Consider the following 26,411-nt stretch of genomic DNA (forward strand, 5'->3'; position numbering starts at 1 on the left):
CAAATTAAGCACCAAAACATTATGTTTTACAAGAAATTGACAGAAAAAGCAGTTCAATACACAGTAATGTTATGTAGTAATTAGTGTATTTACGAATTTAGCACCAAAACATTGCAACATTTACTACAAAAACAATAACTACTAAAAGGCAGACTGCCTTGGATAATACAGAACCTTGGATAAGTGAAGCTTGGATAAGTGAGACTCTACTGTATCAGGAAACTCATTATCCCAAGAGGGAGAGTAAGCGGTATTGTGAGAGCTGGTGCTCCTTGGCCAGGAATAAACAAAAGTTTTAACAGCAAGGCCCAAATGGGGAAAACCAGGCAAGACCTCATACTGGAAACACCTTAAGTGGTGCCCATGGCCAACAGAAGGCAGGGGGTAACAAACTTCCCCTTGAGGACGATCAGGTAGAATATACACTGTGGATCCCAAGTCATAAGAGGCCTCCCTGCAAGGGGAGTCTTGAGGTGATGCCTGGGAACGGCTGCAAGAATGGCTGATGATGGACCCCCATGATGGTGAAGGGGGGTGATGCCAGCAATGATCCAGGTAAGGGAAACTCCCTGAGCAGGGCTCATCCTAGTACCTCTGCCCTGAAGCGCCTTGGATGGGGGAGTGCCAATGGCATCTCACCACCAAAGGCAGCAGAATCCTTAGCTTGGGGCTGCTCGCATAATAATGCTCTCGCCTCTTCATAGTAGAGGGAGGGGGCATTGCACACGAGGCGCTTGTAGAGACATGCTGTGAAGCAACATCTGAGAGCCAAGTACAGCAGTGTCCATGCCAATGCACAAGGCGTGGCAGCCACAAATGGGGCTTGTTGCCCCTGGGGCTATTCTTGTATATTACAAAATAATCTGTTTTAGTACTGTAATTTACATAAAGTGAATGACATGTGACTCAGACTGAAAGCACATACTTTGCATATTTCTGAAAATGAGCAATTATACTCCTGCTTCAGTTTGTGAATTTTTATATTGGCAGTAAAGGAACACAGCTTTTTCAAATCTACATCGTACTTTTTTTCTCTCCTCGCGTCCTTTTGGTGCTTTGTGCCACCACTTGATACGAAGGGGGATGGGCACGTCTTCTTCAGCATGAGGCCAGCTGCTGGTGCAGGGGCTCTGGCATGACCAATTTCTTTGGCCAGAAAGGAGCATTTTAAGGTGTGTTTCTTCCATGTTTGGGGGCGAAAGTTTGGCAACATATTCACATGAAGCTCCCCCAAGCAGAGCAGACACATAGTGACCATCAGTGCCTGAACGCCTTCCTCCACCACACATTGCTTTAAAAAGGTATACACCGTGATAGAAAGCAGGTGAGTAAGAGAAGTACAGGGATGAAGTAAGTCCCAAACTTAGTATACTCATAATCGTAGTCAATCCAGCCTTAAGTCAATACTGAAAAGTTCTGGAAAGGCAGCCAAATAAATAGTCAAAGCAGTCTGAGTCAAACACAGGAAAAACCACTAAGTCGGAGCAACAGAAGAGAAGTCAAATAAATCGAAGATCAATATGAAAAGGAACTGCAGTAGGCAAAAGAATCAACACTTAATAAGGAAATTTATCTAAGAGAAATCGCTTACTGCTTCTAACACTGCGGACAAAAAGGAAGTGAGGTGCTAACCCCACCTGATGGCTATATCCTCCAGAGCAGGGTGGACGAAGCTACCACCAAGAGTTTCTTAAAGCTATAGAGAATTCCAAGCTGTCTTGCACCTGTGTACAAGATCCATATGTGCGATTTCAGAGACCTGTGGATCCTGTGGATCAAATATTTCATTGTTTCACAACTGGGTGTCTTTTTTGACACTTAGGTCTACTGCTCATTATAATTTCTCATCTATATTAAAAAGAAAATTCTGAATTGAGGTCAAACCATTTTATTTGGTCCAAAAGATCACAATACACTCTACAGTCAATTTTTTATTTCAAATATATGAATTTTACCTGATTAAAAAAATCAGTTTAGGTTCAAAATGTTCAGTGGAAAATGCAATGGTTACACTATGGCTTATTTTCTTTCTATTCTGATAACAGCCACTCATGCCTTTTCAAATAAAAGGTATATGGGAACTTAGTAGGAAGTGTCCAGTTTTATGCCAGAAACAGCCTTAGACACAAGTCAAACCAAATAAAAAGAGCTTTACTTCAGCCAAAATAAGATAATGCAATTTAAAAAATAGAAAGTAGTATCTCGATGTTAATCTTCAAGCAAATGAAAAACAAAATCTTCGCAGCAGACATCAAATAAAGTCTTTGATAAACAGGCTTACGAATTGCCAACAACAGGAGGTTTCAGAGATTCCACACTAGACAAAACACTGGGTTCAGCCTCTTTCTCAAAAGTAAGACGGTTGCAGCCAGCACTGGGCTCTAGCCTTGCTGCTAATTTATAGCCCTGAGCTTTCCAGCACAGCTGACCCTAGGGCGAGGTCTGATTACTCAGTGTTTTCTCTGCTAGCCTAGCTGATCTTCTTCTGCCTTCTTTCTCCCTTTGTCACTCCAAAAATGTAGGGATCCTTGCCATAATCTGTTCTCTCTCCTCCCTCGTCTTCTTCCTCACCAGTTAACCCTAAATCCCCAAGTGCTGCTGCCTCTTCAACCACCTGTCCTCCTTCTCAGACTCAGAAGAGCAATCCGCAACAGGAGGGATCTTTTTGCATCACAGTCATTATATATAAATCAACCAAGATACTTTGTAATATGTGGCTAAACCTTTCTTTAAAAAATCTACTATAAATCCAAAGATGCTGAGAGAAGGCTGAAACTGTGTTATATTTTGCAGTTCATGTTTATTCACCCACTCCAACAGACCAAAGAGAAAGACCAAAATAATGATTACTCCCATTTTAGTTCCCTAAATTGACAGCTCAAGTTATGCACTAGTGGCAAATCAATTTGTGTTGCATGACTTTACATCAGCCTGCAGCTATATGATATATGTTTCTCAGAGGAAATTAACACAGTTATGGGGATTCCTTGGTACCTTAAATAATATGGAATTAAAGGAACAAAGGATTAAATTAGGGGAGGGGGTCAAATCAGCAAAAAGGTTCCTGCTATATACTTCAGCAATATCAAGAAATTAAATCAACAGCAGTCAAGGTAAATACTTTAAAGGCAGACTATCTATTAGAAATCAGAGAAAACTGAAATAAATAAATTAAATTAAATTAAATTAAATTAAGTTGTGTATTTACATAAGGATGAGTATCACTTTAGCTATGTATTACAGGTCTTGCAAACAGATATATCTAGACTCCGATAAATGTGTGACTAAAAAGAGGGGGGAGTGTATGGATGTTATCATGCATTTATGCACAGGTGCAAATAAGCCAATTATCAAACTAAATATTATTTCAAATTTAACAGACATCATTTTAACTGAGTTTTGCCTTTAAAATATTTCTACCTAAATAGTTCACAGTATGAAAAATATTCTCAAGACGAGCTTATTGGTTCTGTGTCAAAATAAAAAGGAACAAGATGAGATCAAACGATGAGAGAAATTCAAATAAAATCCAAAAATCATATCCCGGTTACTATTGGACCACATTGTGAATATTTACTGTAACCTGTCCTGTGACTTGGACTGCAAGAAGATCCAACCAGTCCATCCTCCAGGAAATAATGCCCGACTGCTCACTGGAGGGAAGGATATTAGAGGCAAAGTTGTAGTATTTTGGCCACATCATGAGAAGACAGGAAAGCTTGGAGAAGATCATGATGCTGGGGAAAATGAAAGGAAAAAGGAAGAGAGGCCGACCAAGGGCGAGATGGATGGACGGTATCCTTGAAGTGACTGCCTCGTCCTTGAAGGAACTGGGGGCGGCAACGGCCGACGGAGCTCTGGCGTGGACTGGTCCATGAGGTCACGAAGAGTCGAAAACGACTGAACGAGTGAGACGACAATGACGTCCTGTGACTTATTACATCTCTTTACACATCACAATATCTTTTAATGTGTAACAGACAAAATATAGAATTTTATGCAGGTTTCTGAGATGGGGCAATTACTTAAACCTAAAGTTCTGCAACAAATAGTACTTCCCTTTGAAATAAAACAAATATATGAATGTTAGCCATTCAAAGTAGCCCCATTTAATGGGAGGACATCCAGAAATTTCAATACATTCAGAAAACGTATGTTATCAAGGTATTTTCAATTGATGATATTGATAAATGGGACGCCCCCAAAAGACACTATAATTAACAGCCCTGATAAGGTCTTTAAAACTCAGGGCTATGGCTTTCTTCATTTAGTTAATCCACCTGTAGTCTGGTCTTCCAATTTTTCTACTATTTTCAACTTTATTGACTACTAGCTGTGCCCGGCCACGCGTTGCTGTGGCGAAGTCTGGTGGTATGGGAAATAAAGTATTGAGGAATTGGTGGTAGTTAAGGTCAAGGGTAAACGTTTTCCCCTGTCATTAAGCCCAGTCATGTATGATTCTGGGGGTTGGTGCTCATCTCCATTTCTAAGCCGAAGAGCCGGCGTTGTCCGTAGACTCCTCCAAGGTCATGTGGGATGACTGCATGGAGCAGCGTTACCTTCCCGCCAGAGCAGTACCTTTTGATGCACTCATATTTGCATGTTTTTGAACTTCTGGGTTGGCAGAAGCTGGGGCTAACAGTGGGGGCTCTCTCCGCTCCCCCAATTCAAACCTTTTGGTCCAGAAGTTCAGCAGCTCAGCACTTTAACACGCTGCGCCATTAGGGGATATTATTTCCTAAAGGTTGTGAATATACAATATTTCTGATTGGGGTTTTTTTTGTCTGCTGGAGGAAAGTATGAATGCTGCAATTAGGAAAAATGATTAGGATGTAATGGCCTTGCAGCTTTAAAGCCTGGCTGTTTCCTCCCTGAGTGAATTTTTTGTTGGGAGGTGTTAGCTGGCCCTGATTGTTTCCTGTCTGGAATTTCCTTGTTTTCAGAGTGGTGTTGTTTGCAATATTTTATGTGCTTCTACTGTCTGTGGCCCTGAGAAAACAGAGGATTTGCCAGACTTTGATGATGGGAATACTTTGTTGGGAGGTGTTAGCTGGCCCTGATTGTTTCCTGTGTGGAATTCCCCTGTTTATTTACTGTCCTGGTTTTAGAGATTATATTGTTCTACATTATTCTATCCCAGTAATTATTTCATATTAAAGTAGAATCTCACTTATCGAACATTCACTTATACAATGTTCTGGATTATCCAACGCAGTCTGCCTTTTCATAATCAATGTTTTTGTAGTCAGTGTTTTAAATTCGTTGTGATATTTTAGTGGTAAATTTGTAAATACAGTACAGTAGAGTCTCACTTATCCAACATAAACGGGCTGGCAGAATATTGGATAAGCGAATATGTTGGATAATAAGGAGGGATTAAGGAAAAGCCTATTAAACATCAAATTAGGTTATGATTTTACAAATGAAGCACCAAAATATCATGTTAGACAACAAATTTGGCAGAAAAAGTAGTTCAATACACAGTAATGCTATGTAGTAATTACTGTATTTATGAATTTAGCACCAAAATATCACGATATATTGAAAACATTGACTACAAAAATGCATTGGATAATCCAGAACATTGGTTAAGCGAGTGTTGGATAAATGAGACTCTACTGTAATTACTAAATAGCATTACTGCGCATGGAACTACTTTTTCTGTCAAATTTGTTGTATAATATGATGTTTTGGTGCTTAATTTGTATAACGATTACCTAATTTGATGTTTAATAGGTTTTTCCTTAATCCCTTCTTATTATCCAGCATATTCATTTATCCTGCCGGCCTGTTTATGTTGGATAAGTGAGAGTCTACTGTTTATTGATAATCTTATATTATCTGCTTAGAAGTGGATTATATGAGGCCCCTTCTTCACAGCTGTATAAAATGCACACTGAAGTGGATTATATGGTAGTGTGGAGTCAAGGTAATCCAGTGCAAAGCAGATAATATAAGATTATAAATGGGTTATATAGCTGTGTGGAAGGGCCTTGAGTCTACACTGCCATATAATCCAGTGCAAATTAGATAATCTGTGGAAGAGACCTAAGTGAGGCCTAAATCTGCCTGTCCCCTAACTGAACCCTGGCTGTCCCTTGGCTGGTTGCTAGGAGACCAAGTGGGCAGAGATTAGCCCTCTAAACTGGCAGCAATTGGATAAAAAAAATATTGCTCTCCCTCTAATTAGGACTTTATTTTTCTTTTCTTTTTGTTGTATCAACCTGGAGGCATGGATGATGGGTTATGTTGTCAAATTTCGAGGTTGTGGGGCCTGTACTTTTGTTGTTTTGTGAGTCGCCGTGATGCCATCACTCTTTTATATATATAGATTATGCATTTTTTCAACTTAATCCTGTCATCTCATTATATGTCTGAGGTACAATAGTCTCGGTTTGACAATTCAGGCTCCTGGTAGGAGTCCAGGCTTTATATGCTATCAGGTGCATTTATGCATCATTTTGGCAGTTCGGGCATTTGCAGCACTTTCCTCCAGCACCACATTTTAAGTGAATTGGTACAGTAAAGTCAATGGGCCTTTAGTATCCTCTGAGGTTTAGTACCAGTATCCCCTGTGGATACCAAACATGTGGACTGGATACTCAAGACCAATTATATACAATGGCATAGTAAAATGATGTCTGTTATATAAAATGGCAAACTCAAGGTTTGCATTAAAAAAAACAAAACAAAACAAAAACCACGGATGGGTTAATCTGTGGCTACTGAATCCAGAGACACAGAGAGTCGCTTGTACTTTAAGCATTCCTTTGGATTCTGGTTAATATCTAAAAAGTATTATTTATACAGCAGTACTCACCAAAAATATTTGTTTTTACAGTGATGGAAAGATGAGTATTGTTCCTCAAGATTTCAGTGGCTTTTGCAAATGTAATATTCTCAAAATTTTGCCCATTTACTTCCATTACCTAGAAAACATAGAAAAAGATATACAGAAAAAAATTAGAATGGCTATAAATTTGCATGATGCATTTCTTTTCCTCTTTTCCATGTCATTTACATGTTTATCTTTCACTTAATAATCATAATAAAAATTTAATTTGTATTCTGCCTTATCTTCCCAAGGGGACTCAGGTTGGATAGGTTCTTCAAAGTTCTTCAGTTGACTACAATAACAATTCATGAGAAGGCCCAGCATTTTCACAATGTTTATCTTAATATCCTGGATTGCCACTAAATAATTTATTACTTAATGTAATATTTCTTTAAAAATTCTGTCTCAAGCTCAGATCTATTTGAAATATCATGAGAAAAGCATGGTTTGAAAAATGTAAGTACACTGCATGCTCACATGCTCTAATAATTTCCATTGAAAATTGCAATGTGTGTTATTACTAAAGCAAATATAGATTAAACATCCCAAAGCTATCCAAATCTGATCAGTTTTGATTCTGACCCCAAACCAGAACCCGACATTAAGGATCTCATCCTGGTCTGTACACAAACTGTGGTTGGTGGTTAACGTTGTCTGGATGTGATAGCAAACTGTGGTTTCATCAACAAAGAAGAGGACTACTTTGCTCTTCTTTGACTGAAGGCATTTCTTGTAAGAAAAGCAGATAAAAAATATAAGATCAAAATAACGAAACATTTTATTTTACCTGGTCCCCACGTTTAAGTCCAGCTTCTGCAGCCTTGCTTCCCGATTCTACTGTCTCTACAAAAATACCAAATCCTTTTTCACTTCCTCCAAGGAGGCCAAAATAAAGTGGGGAATCTCGAGAAGGCTTCTGCAATGTGATTTGTCTCCACTTTGCCTTTGCTGCACAGGCAATGTTTAGTAACCTGAGGTGCCCCTTCATTTTCTGCAAATATGAGACCAGGAGACAATGTGAGAAGACAAAGTAAGATACAACCAATTGACTTAAAATTAAAATAGTTAGAATCCTCAATATATTATGTAATATGTATTAAAGAAATAGAGATGAAGACTTGTTGTAAAGTGATAATACTGTAAAAGAACTCTCATTCCTCAACAACCTTCATCCTCTCGGTTTTCGCCTCGCGACATACCAGACATTTATAAAGATGCAACTAACTAATAATTAATCTATTATCCCCAAATTTCTCATTTTCCTTCCTTTGTCCCCCTTTCCCTTACTTTCCTAGTAAATGTTTAATAAAATTATTTGGAAAATGAAGAAAAGACTGAAAGATAGCACATGTCTAATGATCAGGTTACACAAACCTATTTTCCTGATCTATGCCATAAGGCAGCATTATACCTCTAGCCCAGTGGTTCTCAACCTGTGGGTTCCCTGGTGTTTTGGCCTTCAATTCCCAGAAATCCTAACAGCTAGTAAACTGGCTGGGATTTCTGGGAACTGTAGGACAAAACACCTGGTGGCCCACAGGTTGAGAACCACTGTTCTAGGTTATATAAACTTCTGAGTGAAATACAAAGAATAATAAACTGAAGTATATTACAGTTGTTTTTACAGAGGTTTCTTTTAAGGGATAAAAAATTGAACTGTAAATTAACTGGCTCTTACTGCATTTTCCAAGTTTCTTTCGAATTCTTCCAAAAATCGTGTCATGGCATGATCTCCTTCAAAATCATTAAAATGATTGTTTACCCACAACAGTACAACTCGAGTAACCTATAAACAAGAAAATATAAAGATTTCTAAAAGAAAAAAATCTCTTTTCAAATATGTAAAACATAAAAATATGTAACATAGTTTAGCATTAATTCGAAATCCATAATAAAGTTTTGTGCTCAAAAAGTAATGCTGCCAATGCTTTTTAAAAATAAAAACTACTTATTACTAAAGAGAGAAGAGCAGTTATAGTTGAAAAGTACATCTAATTTTTCAATCAGTTTTTTTGGATTTAAATATTTAGGAATCCTGTTGACAAAAATGATCTCATCTGATCTATAAAAAGGATAAAATAATGTAATATACATACAAAAAAAGGAATGGACTAAATTACAACTATAATTATTGGGCAAATAGCAGCACATATTCTTCCTAAAAAGTTTAATTCAGTATAATCCCACTAAAATTCATAAGGTAAGTTTTAAATCATAGCAAAATATATTGGGAATTGTATTGCAAGAGAAAAATATTTAAGCTTTGTTAACAGTTTTTAATATGCTCACTTTAAGAAGAGATCTGGCAATACCAAATTTGGAACTATATAATGATGCATTTCAACGAGTTCAACTAGGGAAATTCATTGAGAATAATAACTCTATATCATGGGTACACATTTAAAAAAACACAGTACCAAAAGGTATAATGGTTAGTATGTTTGTAGATAAATTAAATTAAAGAGAAGTTTTAAAAAGTAAAGATTTCCCCTTGACATTAAATCTATTCAAGTCTGACTCTGGGGGGTGGTGCTCATCTCCATTTTTAAGCCAAATAGCTGGTGTTCTCTGTAGACACCTCCTTGGTCATGTGGCTGGCATGACTGCACTGAAGCAGTACGTTGGTCTCTCAGCGGCTGGTAGTGCTGGGGGACTTTAACATTCATGCCGAGGCCACATTAACTGGTGCAGCTGAAGACTTCATGGCCGCCATGACGACCATGGGACTGTCCCAAGTGATATCTGGTCCCACTCATCAAGCTGGACACACACTTGACCTGGTTTTTGTTGCGGCAGATGGTGAGGTCGGAGTGGAAGAGCAAAATATTCTTCCGTTGTCATGGTCCGATCACCATCTGATCAGTTTAAGACTCACTGTGACCTCAAACCTCCGCAGGGGCGGTGGATCCATTAAGATGGTCCGCCCCAGGAGACTTATGGATCCAGATGGATTCTTGAGGTCTCTTGGGGATCTTCCTGTCATGGAGGCTGACGATCCTGTCGATGCCTTGGTAGATCGCTACAATAGCGAGATGTCCAGGGCAATTGACATGATCGCCCCCGAACGTCCCCTCTCGTTAAGAAGAGTCACTTTGGCTCCCTGGTTCACGGAGGAGCTGGCAGTGATGAAGCGCTCGAGGAGGGGAATAGAGTGCCACTGGCGGAAAACTTGTAGCGTTTCTGACCGAGCACGGGCTAGAGCCGCTATTAGGGCGTACTCCGCGGCTTTGCGGGCAGCCAGGAAGACCTTCACGACTGCCCGCATAGCATCTGCAACTAACAGACCATCGGAGTTGTTTCGGGTCAACTCCTGAGGGGGGAGGGGCACCCGAAGACTCGGCAACTCGGTGCAGCGAGTTCGCGCACCACTTTGCAGACAAAGTCGCTCAGATTCGCTTCGACTTGGATGCTAGTTTTGTTGCAATGCCAAAAGAGGTAACTGAGGCACCTGTCTGTTCGAACTTGTGGGATTCGTTTAAGCTTGTTCGCCCGGATGACGTGGACAGGATCCTTGGGGCGTTGAGAGCGACCACTTGCTCTGCAGACCCTTGCCCCTCGTGGCTAATTAAATCGGCCAGAGGAGGGTTGGTAGAGTGGTTTGTGATGATAATTAATGCCTCTTTGGATCAAGGCAAATTTCCATCTGTCCTCAAACAGGCCATAGTGAGGCCCATATTGAAGAAGGCCTCCCTTGATTCGACCATTCTAAACAACTACAGACCAATTTCGAACCTCCCTTTCTTGGGCAAGGTCCTGGAGCGGGTGGTTGCCTCGCAGCTCCAGGGTTTCCTGGATGACACCGATTTTCTGGACCCATCGCAGTCTGGCTTTAGACCTGGGCACAGTACCGAGACGGCTTTGGTCGCCTTGGTGGATGACCTCCGCAGGGAACTGGACAGGGGGAGTGTGACCCTGCTGGTTCTCTTGGACATCTCAGCGGCTTTCGATATCATCGACCATGGTATCCTTCTGGGACGGCTCTCCGGGATGGGCCTTGGGGGCACGGCTCTGTCGTGGCTTCAGTCCTTCCTGGAGGGCCATTCCCAGTTGGTGAAGCTGGGGGACACCTGCTCGGACCCCTGGCCATTGACCTGTGGGGTCCCGCAAGGTTCCCTTCTGTCCCCCATGCTTTTTAACATCTACATGAAACCGCTGGGAGAGGTCATCCGAAGTTTTGGAGTTCGGTGCCATCTCTACGCAGATGACACTCAACTCTACTACTCCTTTCCACCGAACTCCAAGGAAGCCCCCCAGATACTGAACCAGTGCTTGGCAGCTGTAATGGGCTGGATGAGGGCGAATAAGCTGAAGCTTAATCCCGACAAGATAGAGGTCCTCCAGGTCAGTCGTATGTCCGATCGAGGTATTGGGTGGCTACCTGTGCTTGACGGGGTCGCACTCCCCCTGAAGGCGCAGGTCCGCAGTTCAGGGGGTCCTCCAGGGGGTCCTCCTGGACTCAGCGCTGATGCTTGATGCTCAGGTGTCGGCGGTGGCCGGGAGGGCCTTTGCACAATTAAAACTTGTGCGCCAACTGCGACCTTACCTCGTGAAGTCTGATCTGGCCAGGGTGGTCCATGCCTTAGTTACCTCTAGACTGGACTATTGCAATGCACTCTACGTGAGGCTGCCCTTGAAGGCCCGGAAACTCCAACTAGTTCAACGTTCGGCAGCCTTGCTTCTAACTGGAGCAAATTATAGGGAGCGGTCAACCCTCCTGCTTTAGGAGCTCCACTGGCTGCCGTTCACCTTCCGGACCCAATTCAAGGTGCAAGTGATCACCTACAAAGCCCTGAACGGTTTGGGACCCTCCTACCTTAGTGATCGCCTCTCCCCCCTACGAACCTGCACGATCTCTTCGTTCGTCAGGGGAGGCCCTCCTTTCGCTCCCACTTCCGTCACAAGCACGGTTGGTGGGGACGAGAGGGCCTTCTCTGTGGTGGCCCCCCGGCTCTGGAACTCGCTCCCCAGGGAAATCAGGCAAGCCCCCACCCTAGTAACATTCAGAAAGAGCTTGAAAACCTGGTTCTTTACTCAAGCCTTTAGATAAAGATTGCTAATCCAGAAGCAATCTGTATCTGTGACCATTCTTGTACCGGTTTGCACTTTTTACCTTTGTCAACTCGATATAGACAAAGGATCTATTCCCATCCCAATTTGCACTTCCAAGAATTTGCAGCACTTTATCAGTCACCTCGTGTTTACAATATTTATATGGTGCACCTTACCCAGTCTACTTTTACAATCTCTCAGTTTTAATCCATGTTTTTATTAGTTCTTGTTTTTTATTGGCTAATGTTTAATTTTTTTTATTGTGCATGTTTTTGTCTATTGCTGTGTTTTATACTGCTACTGTTTTTATTCGGGCTTGGCCCCATGTAAGCCGCCCTGAGTCCCCTTTGGGGAGATAGAGGCGGGGTATAAAAATAAAGTTATTATTATTATTATTATTATTATTATTATTATTATTATTATTATTAATCTACACACATTTGCATGTTTTTGAACTGCTAGGCTGGCAGAAGCTAGAGGTAACAATGTGAGTTCACCCTGTCTACAGATTCGAACTGCTGACTTTCTGATCAGCAAGTTCTGCAGCTTAGCGGATTAACCCGTTGCGCCACCGCAGCCACCTTTACTGAGTTAGTTTTACTGAGTTTTACTAAGTTAGACCCTTTTACTAAGGACTTGATTAGTATATGGCAGTGAGGCTGAATCCTTTGGAAATTGAGTGCCCAAACTGGAGGGCGGGGGGGATGGGACACTTCGGGTGTCGAGTAGGGGGAGGGGTGGTGAGTGGGGTTGGCGAGAGCTGGTGAGCGAGGGGGCAAGCAGGGAGAGGGCAAGTGGGCCCTCTGTCCATTTTTAGAACATCATTTTTTTAAACATGAAGATAAATATAGTCAATTTAAATGATCTCTTTTTACTGGGAAATTTATTCAAGCGGGACAATAAAAATAAATTAAAACCAATTAATCAATCTTAGTGGTAACTGATACAAATAAATACATTTCAGAAAAATATAATCAGGAAACAGGTCCCCCAAGAGAACTAATATTATTTTAATCAATCTAATGATAAATCAAATCAAACCAAACTGCAAGTTTCAAAACTACGTAGGATAATTCAGGAAGTAAAATTCGGAACATTAAATGGATTGAGATTAGATCTAGGGAATCACATCCAGGATTTAAAATAGAAGGGAAACAATGATATTTAATTGTATAAATCAATTTCAGCACAACTGAGAGAAAATACTTTGAAAATTATGCCTAGATTTTACTATTATCCACTTAAACTATATAGAATTAATAATGGAATCCCTTTACTATGATGAAGTGTAGAGAAATAGGGGATTGGAGTCACATATGGCTAACATGCCCCAAACTATGAAGATTCTGGGATGACGTTCTATCACGGATAAGCCAAATATTGGGGAAAACAATATATTTCAGGAGAGCTCTCCTAAAGAACTCTCCTAAAGGAAGTTTAAGGATATGGTAATTAAAAATCTTACATTACTTATGCACGATTCGAAATACAGGCAATTCCTGAGTCACAAACATCTGACCTATGAACAACTCATAATTAAGAATGGGGCTGAGACAACAGGAAATGAGAAAAATCTAACCCCAGAAAGGGGAATTCACTTCTGAAAGAGTTATCATGGAGAAAAGGTGACACCACTGAAGCTTTATCACCAATCTTTGTTTCCATAACATGGCAGTTATTTCAAAATCCAATTATCACAGGGATAGAAAGGGAGGTGAAATCTTCTGAACATGGACACAGACAGCAAAACAAACACCACAGGGGAGTTAACCCTTTCCAATACCATCCAAAGCCTATATATGTGTTGCTGTGTCAAAGTTGGGTGGTATGGGAAATAAGGTATTGAGGAATTGGTGGTAGTTAGTATATGTTATTTCCTAAAGCTTGTGAATATACAATATTTCTGGTTGTTCCTTTTTTTTTTATCTGTTGGAGGCAAGTATGAATACTGCAATTAGGCAGAATAATTAGCATGAAATGGCCTTTGAGCTTCAAAGCCTGGCTGCTTCCTCCCTGAGGAATCTTTTGTTGCCAGCTGTTAGATGGCCCAGATTGTTTCATGTCTGGAATTCCCCTGCTTTCAGAGTGTTGTCCTTTATTTACTGTTCTGATTTTGGAGGATTTTTAATACTTGGAACAAGATTATGTTCATTTTCATGGTTCACAGCAACACAATAATAATATTAATAATAATAGTGATAATAATTACTCTGATAATATACACACACTACTTTTCTCCCTCCTCAGCTTCCTCCCTGGGAGAATCCTTTGTTGGGGTGTGTTAGCTGGCCCTGATTGTTTCCTGTTTGGAATTCCCGTTTTCAGTGTTGCTCTTTATTTACTGTCCTGATTTTAGAGATTATATTGTTCTGTTTTATTATACCACAGTGATTTTTATATCTTATATTTATAATCTTATATTATTTGCTATGAACTGGATTATATGAGGCCCCTTCTACACAACTGTATAAAATCCACAATGAACTGGATTATATGGCAGTGTGGACTCAAGATAGTCCAGTTCAAAGCAGATACTGTGGATTATCTTGGATTGATGCTTTTGGATTGTGTGATTTTAACTGTTCTTACTTGCGATGTTTTAATCTGTTTTGCTTGGGGTGTTTTAAATACTGTGGGTTGACCATTTTTAACACTATGCCCATTGTTCATATATTATGTTATAAACCAATGATATAAATAAATAAATAAAATTATATGCCTTGGCATTCTGGGTTATATAGGTGTGTGGAAGGGTCTTGAGTCTACACTGCCATATAATCCTGTTCAAAACAGATAATCTGTATTTTATAGGCAGTGTGGATGAGGCCTAAGTGAACCCTCAGGCATTGTGGCTGAGGCGGTTGCTAGGACACAAAGTGAGGAAGGCCTAAAAGGGGCGGGGCCTACCTTCTGACTGGCTCTTCCTCATCCTCTGTAATTTAGACTTTATTTTTCTAGTTTTTTTGATTGAAAAGCATAGATTGGATGATTATGTCTTTTGCGGCCAAATCTGGTGTGATCTGATTCAGTGCTTTTGTTGTTTATTCCATGGGAAAAGCGCACATTACATATGTGTGTGTGTGTGTGTGTTTGGCTGGAGTTGCACTTAAAAATGTACCTGTTCCGACTTACAAACAAATTCAAGTTAAGAAAACCTGGAACCTATCTTGTTCATAACTTGGTGACTGCCTGTAGTCAGAACCTGGAATTTATCAATAAATAATTGGTTAAATAGGATACGGGCTATAGCCCCATCAAAAAAGTTAACCTATAAATAAAAGAAAATCTATTTGAAAATACATGGAAGCTATTTATTAGCTTTATGTATAAAAGTAACTACAAGTTTAAATGACTGAACAACCAAGAAAAATTGTGGATGAACAATTATCATCTGGAGAGGCCCTGCTCTCGGTCCCACCTGCCTCACAGGCGCGGCTGGTGGGAACAAGGGACAGGGCTTTCTCGGTGGTGGCTCCCCGACTGTGGAACGCCCTCCCTGGAGATATCCGACAGGCTCCTACCCTGCTGGGATTCAGAAGGGCCGTGAAAACATGGTTATGTGCCCAAGCTTTTGATGAGTAAATGACAAAGTTGACATGGCCTGATTTAAGGATGAAGCATGAGGATCTTGGATGAATGGAATTAATTATATATATGTTTTTAAGGTTTTTATAATGTGTTTTAACAATGTTATTAACAGATCTGTTTATATTGTTTTGTTTTTATGATTGCAATTTGGGCATTAAATTTTGCCAATTTTTGTAAGCCGCCCTGAGTCCCCTTGGGTGAGAAGGGCGGGGTATAAATGTTGTAAATAAATAAATAAATAAACAATTAGAAAAACATACCATAACAATTATGTTATAATTATAATAACTAGAAGTAACAGAACTAATAAAGTTGTATTTGTATAAAGCTATGTGAATGATGGAGCTGGGATGAGGGGAATATAGATCTGGGAATAGACAATGTAGAAATGCAATTGGCTTGTGATAAATGTTTTGGTTTGGTTTTTTTTAGAAGAAAAATCCATCTAAGTATATGAATAACGGCAGGCTATTAGTGTGCTCAACAAATTGTGCCAATGAGTTAGCATTCTATTCTACAAGCTATTGTATATAATCGAAAGAGTTTTTAATCTCTTTTTTGGGCTGAAAAAGCCTCCCTTGGCTTATAATGGGGTCAAGGTCAAGCCAGGTAGCAGTGTGTTTTCTTTTCCAAAACCTTCCTCCTCCACTTCTCCTCCCAGACTGGCGTCATTTTCTTTAAAGAGAGAGAGAGAGAGAGAGAGACAAGAAGAGAATATTTTCAAAAGGGAAAGGTGAGTGAATGAAAGAAACCCTTGCAAGCCAGGAAGAAGAAAAAGACTGCATGGCTGGAAGAGGAAGAAAACGAGAGACTCTTGCAAATTTGCAGGATTATTATTATTATTATTATTATTATTATTATTATTATTATTACTACTATTATTATTGTAAGAACTGTTTGAGTCAAAAGAGAGGGAAAGAGGGAAAGGAGATATAATTAATTTCCTCCTTGTTTATATGGCTCTCTTTCACACCCACCCAATTTCCTGAACTTGCAGAGGAGAAAAAAAAAATCTAAACTAGAGATATCCCTTTTTCCCCTTCAGCTTCCTGGTCAACTTGAGTCAGTTTTATTTCTGGTGGGGAAGAAGCAATATCTATTCCACTCTTTCCCCAGATCTGTTTACAAAAGAAAAAAAGCCCTACCTTTGCAAAAGTCACCAACAGAAGGTGTGTATTACTTTTTATTCCTAAGGAATCAAAAATGGGGTGGGTTTTTTGTGAGGAGGGGGAGGGAGGTTTGAAAAACCCCTTTCTGGCTACTTTTAGAGTTTGAAAAAAAGGAGGAATAAAAGAGGTGGGAAAGGGGAGGAGAAAAGAGGCCAAAGTTTTTTTTGGGGGGGGGGCTTTGTTTACATTTCTACCTTGGGCAATTGCACATCCCAAAGCTTGTAAACAATATATAGATTTTTTTCCCCCTAGAAATACATTAATTTTATATATGAACTTCCCCTTCATATGTTTGCAGGTCTTTGCAAATCCTATATACATATAGATATCTAGAGATTTTCATGTACCTGTATATCTGTATCTATATGTATACATTAATTTTATATATGAATTTTCACCTTACATGTTTGCAAGTCCCTGCAAGTCCTATATAGATATAATTTTCTATAGAAAGAGAGATGTCTAGATATATATATGAATATAAATATATAGGGCTTGCAAATATTACAGCTGGAATTGCACACACATACACACACACATATGAGAGAGATGTCTAGATGGATATAAACATAGATAAATAGGGCTTGCAAATATTGCAGGAGGAAAATGCATATATATAGAGAGAGCATTTTCAAGCATTTTAGGGGAAAATGCATATGTGAAATCAATATATTTAATTATAGATCTATATCTAGCTTTTCATTGTTTATATAGGCATTGAATGTTTGCCTTTTACTATGTTGGAAACCGGCCTAAGCCCCCATGCGGAGAGCAGGATACAAATGAAGTTTATTATTATTATTGTTGTTGTTGTTGTTGTTATAAAGTTATTGTTGATACCATATTGGTTTTGTTGAACCTACATTTCCACTTACAGAGCTAGTTTACTGTTTTTCTTTGAAATATGTTAAATAATATTCAAAAACATTTAACCTACTGATGCCTCAATGTAATTTTATTGGTATCTATTTTGATTTTGAAATTTACCAGTAGTTGCTGCATTCCCCACCCTCAGCTTATACTTGAGTCAATAAGTTTTCCCAGTTTTTATGGTAAAATTACGTGCCTCAGCTTATATTCAGGTCAGCTTATACTGAAGTATATACGGTAAATGCTTAATTGGATTAAAAGTGCATACAGTCAATTTTATTTATTTAAAATAATAGTTAATAAGAATTCCAGGGTCTTTCATAATGAAATGTAGCCAGGATCAAGCATCTATGCAAAAAATAAAGGAGGATCGCAAAAAGATTATTTTCATTTAAAATATTGCCTATCCTCAAGAACTATGAATAAAAATGAATATAAGTTATTGTTATTACAGATTTTATTCAGTGAGCTTGTTTTCGAATGATATCCTATTGTTTCATAGTATTGTAACTTGTACTGTATATCAGAAAGTGCAGATAAACTTCAAGGACAAAAAAGTTAACTAATTTTTTTGCATCAGAACCAACCTTGTCCCTAAGGCTGTCTACTTGAAACCACTCCAGCAGCTTGTCCCCAACTTCCAGAGGGCTTGACAAAAATGTTCTGTATGTTAAGAGGAAGTCTTCAATGTATGTTGGATCCACAATAGAGTGTTCCTCAATTAAATGCATAATGAGGCGTTCTGGTATTGCCTTAAAGAATAAATTGAAATGAGCAAATGCATACCATTTTTCATAAGACTAGGCATCATCAGTTCACAATATTAGACAATATACATAGGAAATAGAATACGTAAACTCAATTTCTAAATTCCACTTGAAACAAATACTTCTTTTCAAAATATCTTCTGGAGATTCATGCAACAGCACATAAGAGATCAGTGTTTCTAAAAAAAATGAAATACCCTATTCTTCCTAATTACCCAAGGACACATCCTTCTATAACATATAATTATTTGAGTTATACCAATGATTTTTTATGCTAAAAGGTAATAAATACTCAACAATTATACACATGGAGAGATGGATAAATCTTTCACAAGGTTTTGTTTAAAATCACCTTAATAACAATGTGTCCTTTCCTGGTTCCACTGCGATCCAGCTCTCTGTGCTCCTTCACCATAACAATTTCTCCTTCTTCTTCAACTTTATGTGTATTTTTTTCTACATGGTTCAGAATTCGCCAATAGTCCTGCTGCGCTATACACACAAACTATTCGAAAGTAACAAACAATTAACATACAAGAAATATTATTTTTAAATCCACTGGCTTAAAAGCCTGGACTTGGGTAATACAATCACAGTAAAACATTTCACATAAGGCTACTGTCATATTAGACAACATTTAGACTGCATTTTGAGCTCAATACCTTGTTTTCTTAGATTCTATGCTGATTTCATTTAAGAAAACTCTAGCTATCACTCAATTGTAAAAAACAACAACAAAAAAAACAAAAACAAAATGCAATATACAGATTTCCCTTCCGTCAAACAGATAATGTGAGCAAAGGGTTATTAATGGTTCACAAACAAGTAAGTTGTTCAATTCAGAATGATTAAATGTGAAACAGATTATTTAATGACAAGATTCAAAATCACATAATATTTTGCTACTAAGTCATCTTACCTGGCAATCATCTACTTTGGTCCTAACCACACCGTTCATGTACTGCTTTTCCAGAGAGGGAGTAATTCCAAAGCTATTTCCCATACAGAGACTTTCTGTTTTCCCATCTGGGTGGCTAATTTCAACAGTGCCATTTAAAATAACATACCAAGAATCCAGCTACAAAAAAAAAACAAAAAAAAAAACAAAACAAAAAACATAAGGACAGTTATCTCAGTCACCTTACCAATCATCAAATTGTCTCAACCATCACTATGATATCTTAATGGACGCTTCATGTGCCCTTGCGATAATGGTGTAACAATTTGGGTAACCATAAATATATGACAATCTGCAGTGTGCGCTCCAAAAAATAAGTGTGTTTTAAAGTGAAACTGAGCCCTCAAAGATTTGCAAAAAGATGCATGGTATTTCATGTGATTTTGCAAATGCCTTCATGATATGTCATTTTGGACAGGGTGTAAAATGTCTGGCAAAGATATTATGGAAGCCACATCGAAGGGACAGGAACATGAATTTGAAAGGCTTATACTAGTAATGGTCCTGAAGACTTGGACAGTAGCACCCATTAACCACTGGGCACTAGAAAGCTCCAGATAACATATATGGGCATTGAGATGGTTATGGCCTCCTGCATTTTCTATTAACACTATTGAAGTGTTTGTCCTTTTCGAATGACTGCGAAAAACACCTGAGGTTAACCCCCCTGTTTATGGAGCACCATTGGCTGCTGTTTATTTTCCGAGCCCAATTCAAGGTGCAGGTTATCACCTACAAAGCCCTAAATGGTTTGGGACCCGCCTACCTTCATGACCGCATCTCTCCCATGAACCTGCACAACCTCTTTGATTGTCGGGGAGGCACTCCTCCCAGTCCCACCAACGTCACAATCGCGGTTGGTGGGGACGAGGGAAAGGGCCTTCTTCGTGGTGGCTCCCCCAGCTCTGGAACTCACTCCCCAGGGAGATTAGGCAATCACCTACCCTCCTAATTTTTAGGAAGTGCCTAAAAACCTGGCTTTTCCAGCAGGCCTTTGGTGAATGATTCCTTGCCTTCATGACAGGGCTTGTCCTTGTGATCAATACCATATCTGTTGCACTTTATTCTACTCCTTCAGCTGGAAATAGCTCCTATGTTTACCTCATCCCAAGCCCCTTACCAATTATAGCAGTTGGGTTACCTACTTCACTCTCTAGTTTACAATCCTCACTCTATGCACTTTCATTGGCCCAGTTCGCTTTTATGAGCTTGCTCAGGTTTTTAACTATTTGTGTTACTTTTGATGTGATTGTTATTTTATTATGTTCTACAGGGTTCTGTATTTTACTTGGATGTGTTTTACCTGCAATGATTGCAACCCCCTGGGCTTGGCCCCATGTAAGCTGCCCCGAGTCTCTTCTGGGAGATGGAGGCAGGGTATAAAAATAAAGTTTTATTATTATTATTATTATTATTATTATTATTATTATTATTATTATTAACAAAGCAAAATGCCTATACCATTACACAGTACTTACTTCTTGTCCATCTTCAAGAATGATAGCTCCAGCTTGTTCTACCACTTCAAATATCATCACTGAGCACAGTTCTCGTCTTACAGACATAGTCATGTTTGCAAAAGCAGGAAGCTGGTGCATGAATTCTAGTAATTGTTCTAGCCAAAGAAAAATAAATATGTGTTAGAAATAAAATAAGGCAATGCACTACTACTCTATGTGGAAATAGGTATTACTTATTCTTTATTTTGCATTTCTATGGGGTTGTTTTTTTGTAGTTCTGTGTTACTTAATTTTAGTAAGATCTGTTCTATGGATTGAGTTAAATGATACCTATGTGAATAGGGTGTCTTCTCCACTCCTGCCCCACATGAAAGTGAAAGCCTTAGCACAAATAGAAACATGAAAACTGCTATAGAACTATTTTTCTATTGCTCCCAGTTCTTTGGCTCTAACATAGTGTTGATATTCTAATATTCCCTCCACACTTCTTAGAGAAGGATGCAAATAAGTAAGCCGTATTAGAGAACTCAGATCTGCAATCCTGGCTTGGCAAGTTTTCTGGGTGCTTCTTCTAATAGGTGTCTGTTTTATATTACTTATGTATTTTACACAAACAGTAACATTAATGTGATGCACAGATACATTTGTATAAGAGTATGCATTTGCGATATATATTAATTGAGATCAAAAATAAAATGCTACATAGTAGAACAATTATGCTTAGCGATCCAGCTAGCCACATTCTCATCCAAGATACTCCAATTTCACTCACCAGCACTTTTGCTTTCTATTCCTACCGCTGCCCCAACTGTCAGCCAGAGTCTCTCTCCCACCCCCCCCACCCCACCCCAACTAAGAACAAAAAGTCTGGGTTATTTTGAGCCACCCATTCTATAGGTATTTTGTGTTCATAAAACTCTGGGGCGTCTCCTAGTTTGCTGATACCGTTCTACTTATTCGGGTGCTAATCTGCATATAAACTGTCACCTGGAAAATTCAGTTCCCATTTGTGGGTATATGCAAGTCATTGCATTACTGTTTTTAACTTATTCTCATGCCATTAACATCTAAACTAAGAGCCTGCAAATTATGATAAACCATCCATTAAGTTAATGCTGAACTCTATGAATAGAAAAAAGGTTTCTACTTCTCACCAATGTCATCATCTGTTTTGTCAGCAGGTTCCTTTTCAAGGCACTCCCGTACAACGTCTCGACCCAGCAAGGGATCTGACGTTCTATCAATGTCTTCATCTTCTTCTTCATCATCTTCAGAATCTACTGGTGCTTCTGGGAGACCAGTTAAATCTACATCTCCCATTTCACTTTCTGTAGCCTGTACACAAAATCAGTAATTTATCTTCAGGTTGTTGAACACTGAATACATACAATGTGGCATAAGGTACTTTGCTTTGCGCCTATAATTCATTTTCTGGGTGAACAGCTTCTATCATCCAGCCTGAAGCAGCCCTGTGGGCAGGCAAGTTATACTCCCTAGCTTTAGTGGCGTATCAATTTTGAACAAATGCAAGTAGAGAAAAACAACAATATTTCACCTGAACTTAATTATAATTCAAAAGACAAAGGCATACATTATATTCTAGCTACAATATTTGGAAAAGCAAACTGTGACATTTTATGTCATGACAAACATTGTTTTGCACATCATACTAGCTTTCGTATTTTTTGTTATTTGAAAATATGTGACTTCTTCCTGAGTTCTACAGACAACATGGAGGTCCTTGATTAGGCAATAAATCAAAGACCACATGGATTATCAAGATTCTAAGTGTAAAGGAACCTTGTTCTTAACATTAGTGCTTCTGGAAGCAAACAAAATAATACTGATTTGAATTACACCATACTGACTCCATAAAAAAAAACTGGGCTCTACAGACCAATGGATACAGACATCAGAAGAACTGCAAGACCAAGAACAAACCACGAGAGTAAAGACAAAGATCCACCCAGAGGGAAAGTGTTCTTACCATACATCAAGGGAACCACTGACCGCACAGGCAGCTGATGAAGAAACACAATCTACAAACTATCTACAGACTCACTAAGAAAATTTAAAAAATGCTATGTTCAGCAAAGGACAAGTGGGATCCTCTCAACTCTGCAGGAAACTATCATATACCATTCAGCTGTGGACAAGTCTACATAGCAACCACCAAACGCAGCATTGCCCAAATACAAATCGAGGAACATGAAAGGCACTGCAAACTAACTCAACCAGAGAAGTCAGCCATAGCAGAGCACTTGATAAACCAACCTGGACACAGCATATTATTTGCGAACACAGCAATGCCGGACCACTCTAACAACCACCATGTCAGACTACACAGAGAAGCCACTGAAAACCATAAGTATGTGAGCAATTTCAACAGAAAGAAGAAAACAATGAAAATGAATAAAATCTAGCTACCAGTTTTGTTTTGTTTTTTGTTTTTTTAAAAACCCTCTAAAATCAGGACAGTAAATAAAGAACACCACTCAGAAAACAGGGGAATTCCAGACAGGAAACCATAAGGGTCAGCTGACACCTCCCAACAAAGGATTCCCCCAGCCAGGCCTTGAATCTGCAAGGCCATCAAATGCTAATCAAGGTGATTAACTGCAACATTCACATTCTCCTCCAGCAGACAAGAGTTTTTTTCTCCCACCCTGGACATTCCACAGATATATAAACTCCACCTGCCTGGTTTCCAACAGACCTCACAACCTCTGAGGATGCCTAACACAGATGTGGGTGAAATGCCAGGAGATAATGCTTCTGGAACATGGCCATACAGCCCGGAAAACTCACAGCAGCCCAGTGATTCCAGCAATGAAAGCCTTTGAGCCTCGTACGGCAATAAGCCTCGTACGGAGCTCTGAGAAGCAAAATATTCTATCTGCTCTAATAGTTCCTTGCCTGGTCCCCCCTCAGCTCAATTTGAATCTGAGCATCCCTTCAACCTTCCGAGGGACTAGAATGAGGGTGGATCCCAGAGGAATTCAGGAGGATTAGGTAGGCGAAGAGAAAAGAAGATCTGGAGGGTAAGATGGGGCACGGCCGCCATTAATTTGGCTGAGAGAGACTTCTCGCTCCCTGCCCTCCCTGTTTCCCTCCTTCCTTCGCCTCTTTGCTTCTTTGCATCTGTTCCATCTGCTCCGGAGGTGACAGGAGCTCTGCTCCTTCGGCACGCTGCTGTTTGGGAGGCTGCTGACTTTACGAGCCATCTCTCCGTCCTGGGAGGTGGCTCCCTCCCTCCCTGCTGATCAGCTGCTAGGCCACCGAGCCGTTCCGGGAGGTGGCCGAAGAGCTCAGCCGACCCTTCCCAGCAGAGCTGGTCCTTCTCAGCAGGCTCTCGCTCTCCTGAGCCCAAAGTGCTGCCTTGTCATCTCAGGAGGCAGCAGGAGCCCCAGTCTTTTGCCATGGGCTGTTGCTGAGCGGACGTTAGACCACTGGGAAGTGGCTGAAGAACTCAGCCAGCCCTCTCCAGCAGGCACTCGCTTTTCTGGGCCCAACGTCTCACTTCATCGTCCCGGGAGGCTGCAGAAGTTCCAGTCTTTGCCGTGGGCTGCAGCTGTTGGACCACTGAGCCACCTCGCCGTTCCGGGAGGTGGCCGAAGAGCCTAGCAGATCTTCTTCCAAAGGCCTTTGCCCTCCTTGGGCCCAACGCGCCACCTCGCTGTCCCGGGAGGCGGCAAGAGTTCCAGCTGCGCGCCATCAGGTGTCTGGTCAACCATCAAGCTATTCAGCAACATTACTGACCTGGGAGGGGTGAGCAGCGCCAGAAGTCCCTACACTGTCTACCATCCGATTACAGTGCAGCTTGCCATCGTAGCCCTTACCTTTTTTTTTTTAATTTAATTTTTTTCCTTTCTTTGATTTTTATTTTAGTTTTAAATGTGGGAGTGAGAAAGTTTTAATTTAATTTAACAGGGGAGGAAATATTTGACTGTGATAGGAAGTGGGTTTGCGAGACTGGTATTAAAGATCATAGGAAGTGATCACATAGGATTTGAGAGCACCTTGAGTTTAATTGATTGCTGAACTGATGGTTTTGGAATGTGATTGATGGTTTGTGTATGTTTGTTGATATATTGTTGATTGAAAGTTTGACTGAAATAGGCAGTAGGAACGGTGTGTCAACTTTGAATTTTTGAAGGTCAAGAGTGGTTTACTATAGGAAGGCTTTTTGGAAGGTTATAGGAAATAAGTATGCAGGAAACTCTGAGGAATAATGATCTCTCTTACCTATGTGATCTTCTGGGGAAATCGTTCAGTATGGTTTTACATCAGATGGAGATACTGAGCAAGAAAATTGACCATCTTTTTAAAGGAATTTCGCTGATTGTGAAAAACTCTACTCCTATGGACATTACAACAACTGTACCAGCCAGTTTTATTAACATTGATGAGGAAACAAGTACTTTGGAAGGCTAGGGAAGGAAGAGGCTGGAGGGGCAGAAGGTAGCCAGTAGGCTAGGATCTGAAGTTGCTAGGGGAGGGGAGGGGTTTGTGCCTGGGAGGGAGGGACAGGGGAGGGATGGTTGGAAGGAGACTAGCAGAGTCTTGCAGAGGACAAACAACTCTTTAACATCTGAATTGTTTGGACAATCTCTGGACACTCCCTGCAATTTTCAACATCTGCTACGAACAAACAATGTGGCAGTGGAAGTTTCAGACTCACTATGTGATCTTCTGGGGAAATCGTTCAGTACGGTTTTACATCAGATGGAGATACTGAGCAAGAAAATTGACCATCTTTTTAAAGGAATTTCCCTGATTGTGAAAAACTCTACTCCTATGGACATTACAACAACTGTACCAGCCAGTTTTATTAACATTGATGAGGAAACAAGTACTTTGGAAGGCTAGGGAAGGAAGAGGCTGGAGGGGCAGAAGGTAGCCAGTAGGCTAGGATCTGAAGTTGCTAGGGGAGGGGAGGGGTTTGTGCCTGGGAGGGAGGGACAGGGGAGGGATGGTTGGAAGGAGACTAGCAGAGTCTTGCAGAGGACAAACAACTCTTTAACATCTGAATTGTTTGGACAATCTCTGGACACTCCCTGCAATTTTCAACATCTGCTACAAACAAACAATGTGGCAGTGGAAGTTTCAGACTCACTACTGAACAGAGGCAGATGGACATCTAAGAGAGCGGTCCAGATATCTCTATCACAAATTCTATCTGTAAGCTGGTCGGAAGTGAAGATCAGGACTACTGACTGGCTTCATAGAGATTATCAATCCCGGAACCGTTCCTCGTGTCTTCTTCTTAGACTGGAAGACAGATTGTTAGTGGAGGAATTGTTCTCACTTGGGCCCAAATTACAACAGTGGGGCATCACTCTTAGAAGGGTATTAGTAGACCCATTGATCCGCCCTTTGGTCATCGGGCTGAAATCTGATATACAAGATTCAATAATGTCCAACAATGGGGTTGAATGTTCGCCGGTGTTGGCCCCCTTCTCAGAGTTCCATTTTGAGACTCCCTCCCCAATTTCGAGTCCTGCCTGCTTCAACTCCCAATCCCGCCGACAGACGCTACCCCTGTTCAGTCCCCTTTCCACGTCAGATGATTCCATGTCAGATTACTCCTTTTCTCTCCGACCAGTGGAGATGGGCTCTTTCCCTAGACAAACAAGTAGATTTGGAGGCTCTCCATCTTTGGACAGCTGACTAACCCCTTCAGAAGGCAACCTCAATCAGCCAATCCACCAGGGG

At 40.2% G+C, this 26,411-nt stretch overlaps 1 protein-coding gene across 6 annotated transcripts in view; it reads right to left on the reverse strand.

The window, feature by feature from the left end:
* Window positions 1–26,411, reverse strand: part of rapgef6 (Rap guanine nucleotide exchange factor 6) — a 260,059-nt gene that overhangs the window by 65,055 nt on the left and 168,593 nt on the right. For all 6 annotated transcript variants that reach the window (XM_008104747.3, XM_008104745.3, XM_008104746.3 and 3 more), the window contains 8 exons: window positions 21,851–22,031; window positions 20,715–20,851; window positions 19,198–19,356; window positions 18,631–18,783; window positions 18,099–18,263; window positions 8,514–8,621; window positions 7,623–7,826; window positions 6,821–6,929 (listed from right to left, as the gene is read on the reverse strand). In XM_008104747.3, coding sequence (XP_008102954.2) covers window positions 6,821–6,929; window positions 7,623–7,826; window positions 8,514–8,621; window positions 18,099–18,263; window positions 18,631–18,783; window positions 19,198–19,356; window positions 20,715–20,851; window positions 21,851–22,031 — 1,216 coding nt within the window. The remainder of the gene's footprint in view (window positions 1–6,820; window positions 6,930–7,622; window positions 7,827–8,513; window positions 8,622–18,098; window positions 18,264–18,630; window positions 18,784–19,197; window positions 19,357–20,714; window positions 20,852–21,850; window positions 22,032–26,411) is intronic.

This window comes from Anolis carolinensis, chromosome 2 (genome assembly GCF_035594765.1).
Source record: "Anolis carolinensis isolate JA03-04 chromosome 2, rAnoCar3.1.pri, whole genome shotgun sequence".
NCBI lineage: Eukaryota > Metazoa > Chordata > Lepidosauria > Squamata > Dactyloidae > Anolis > Anolis carolinensis.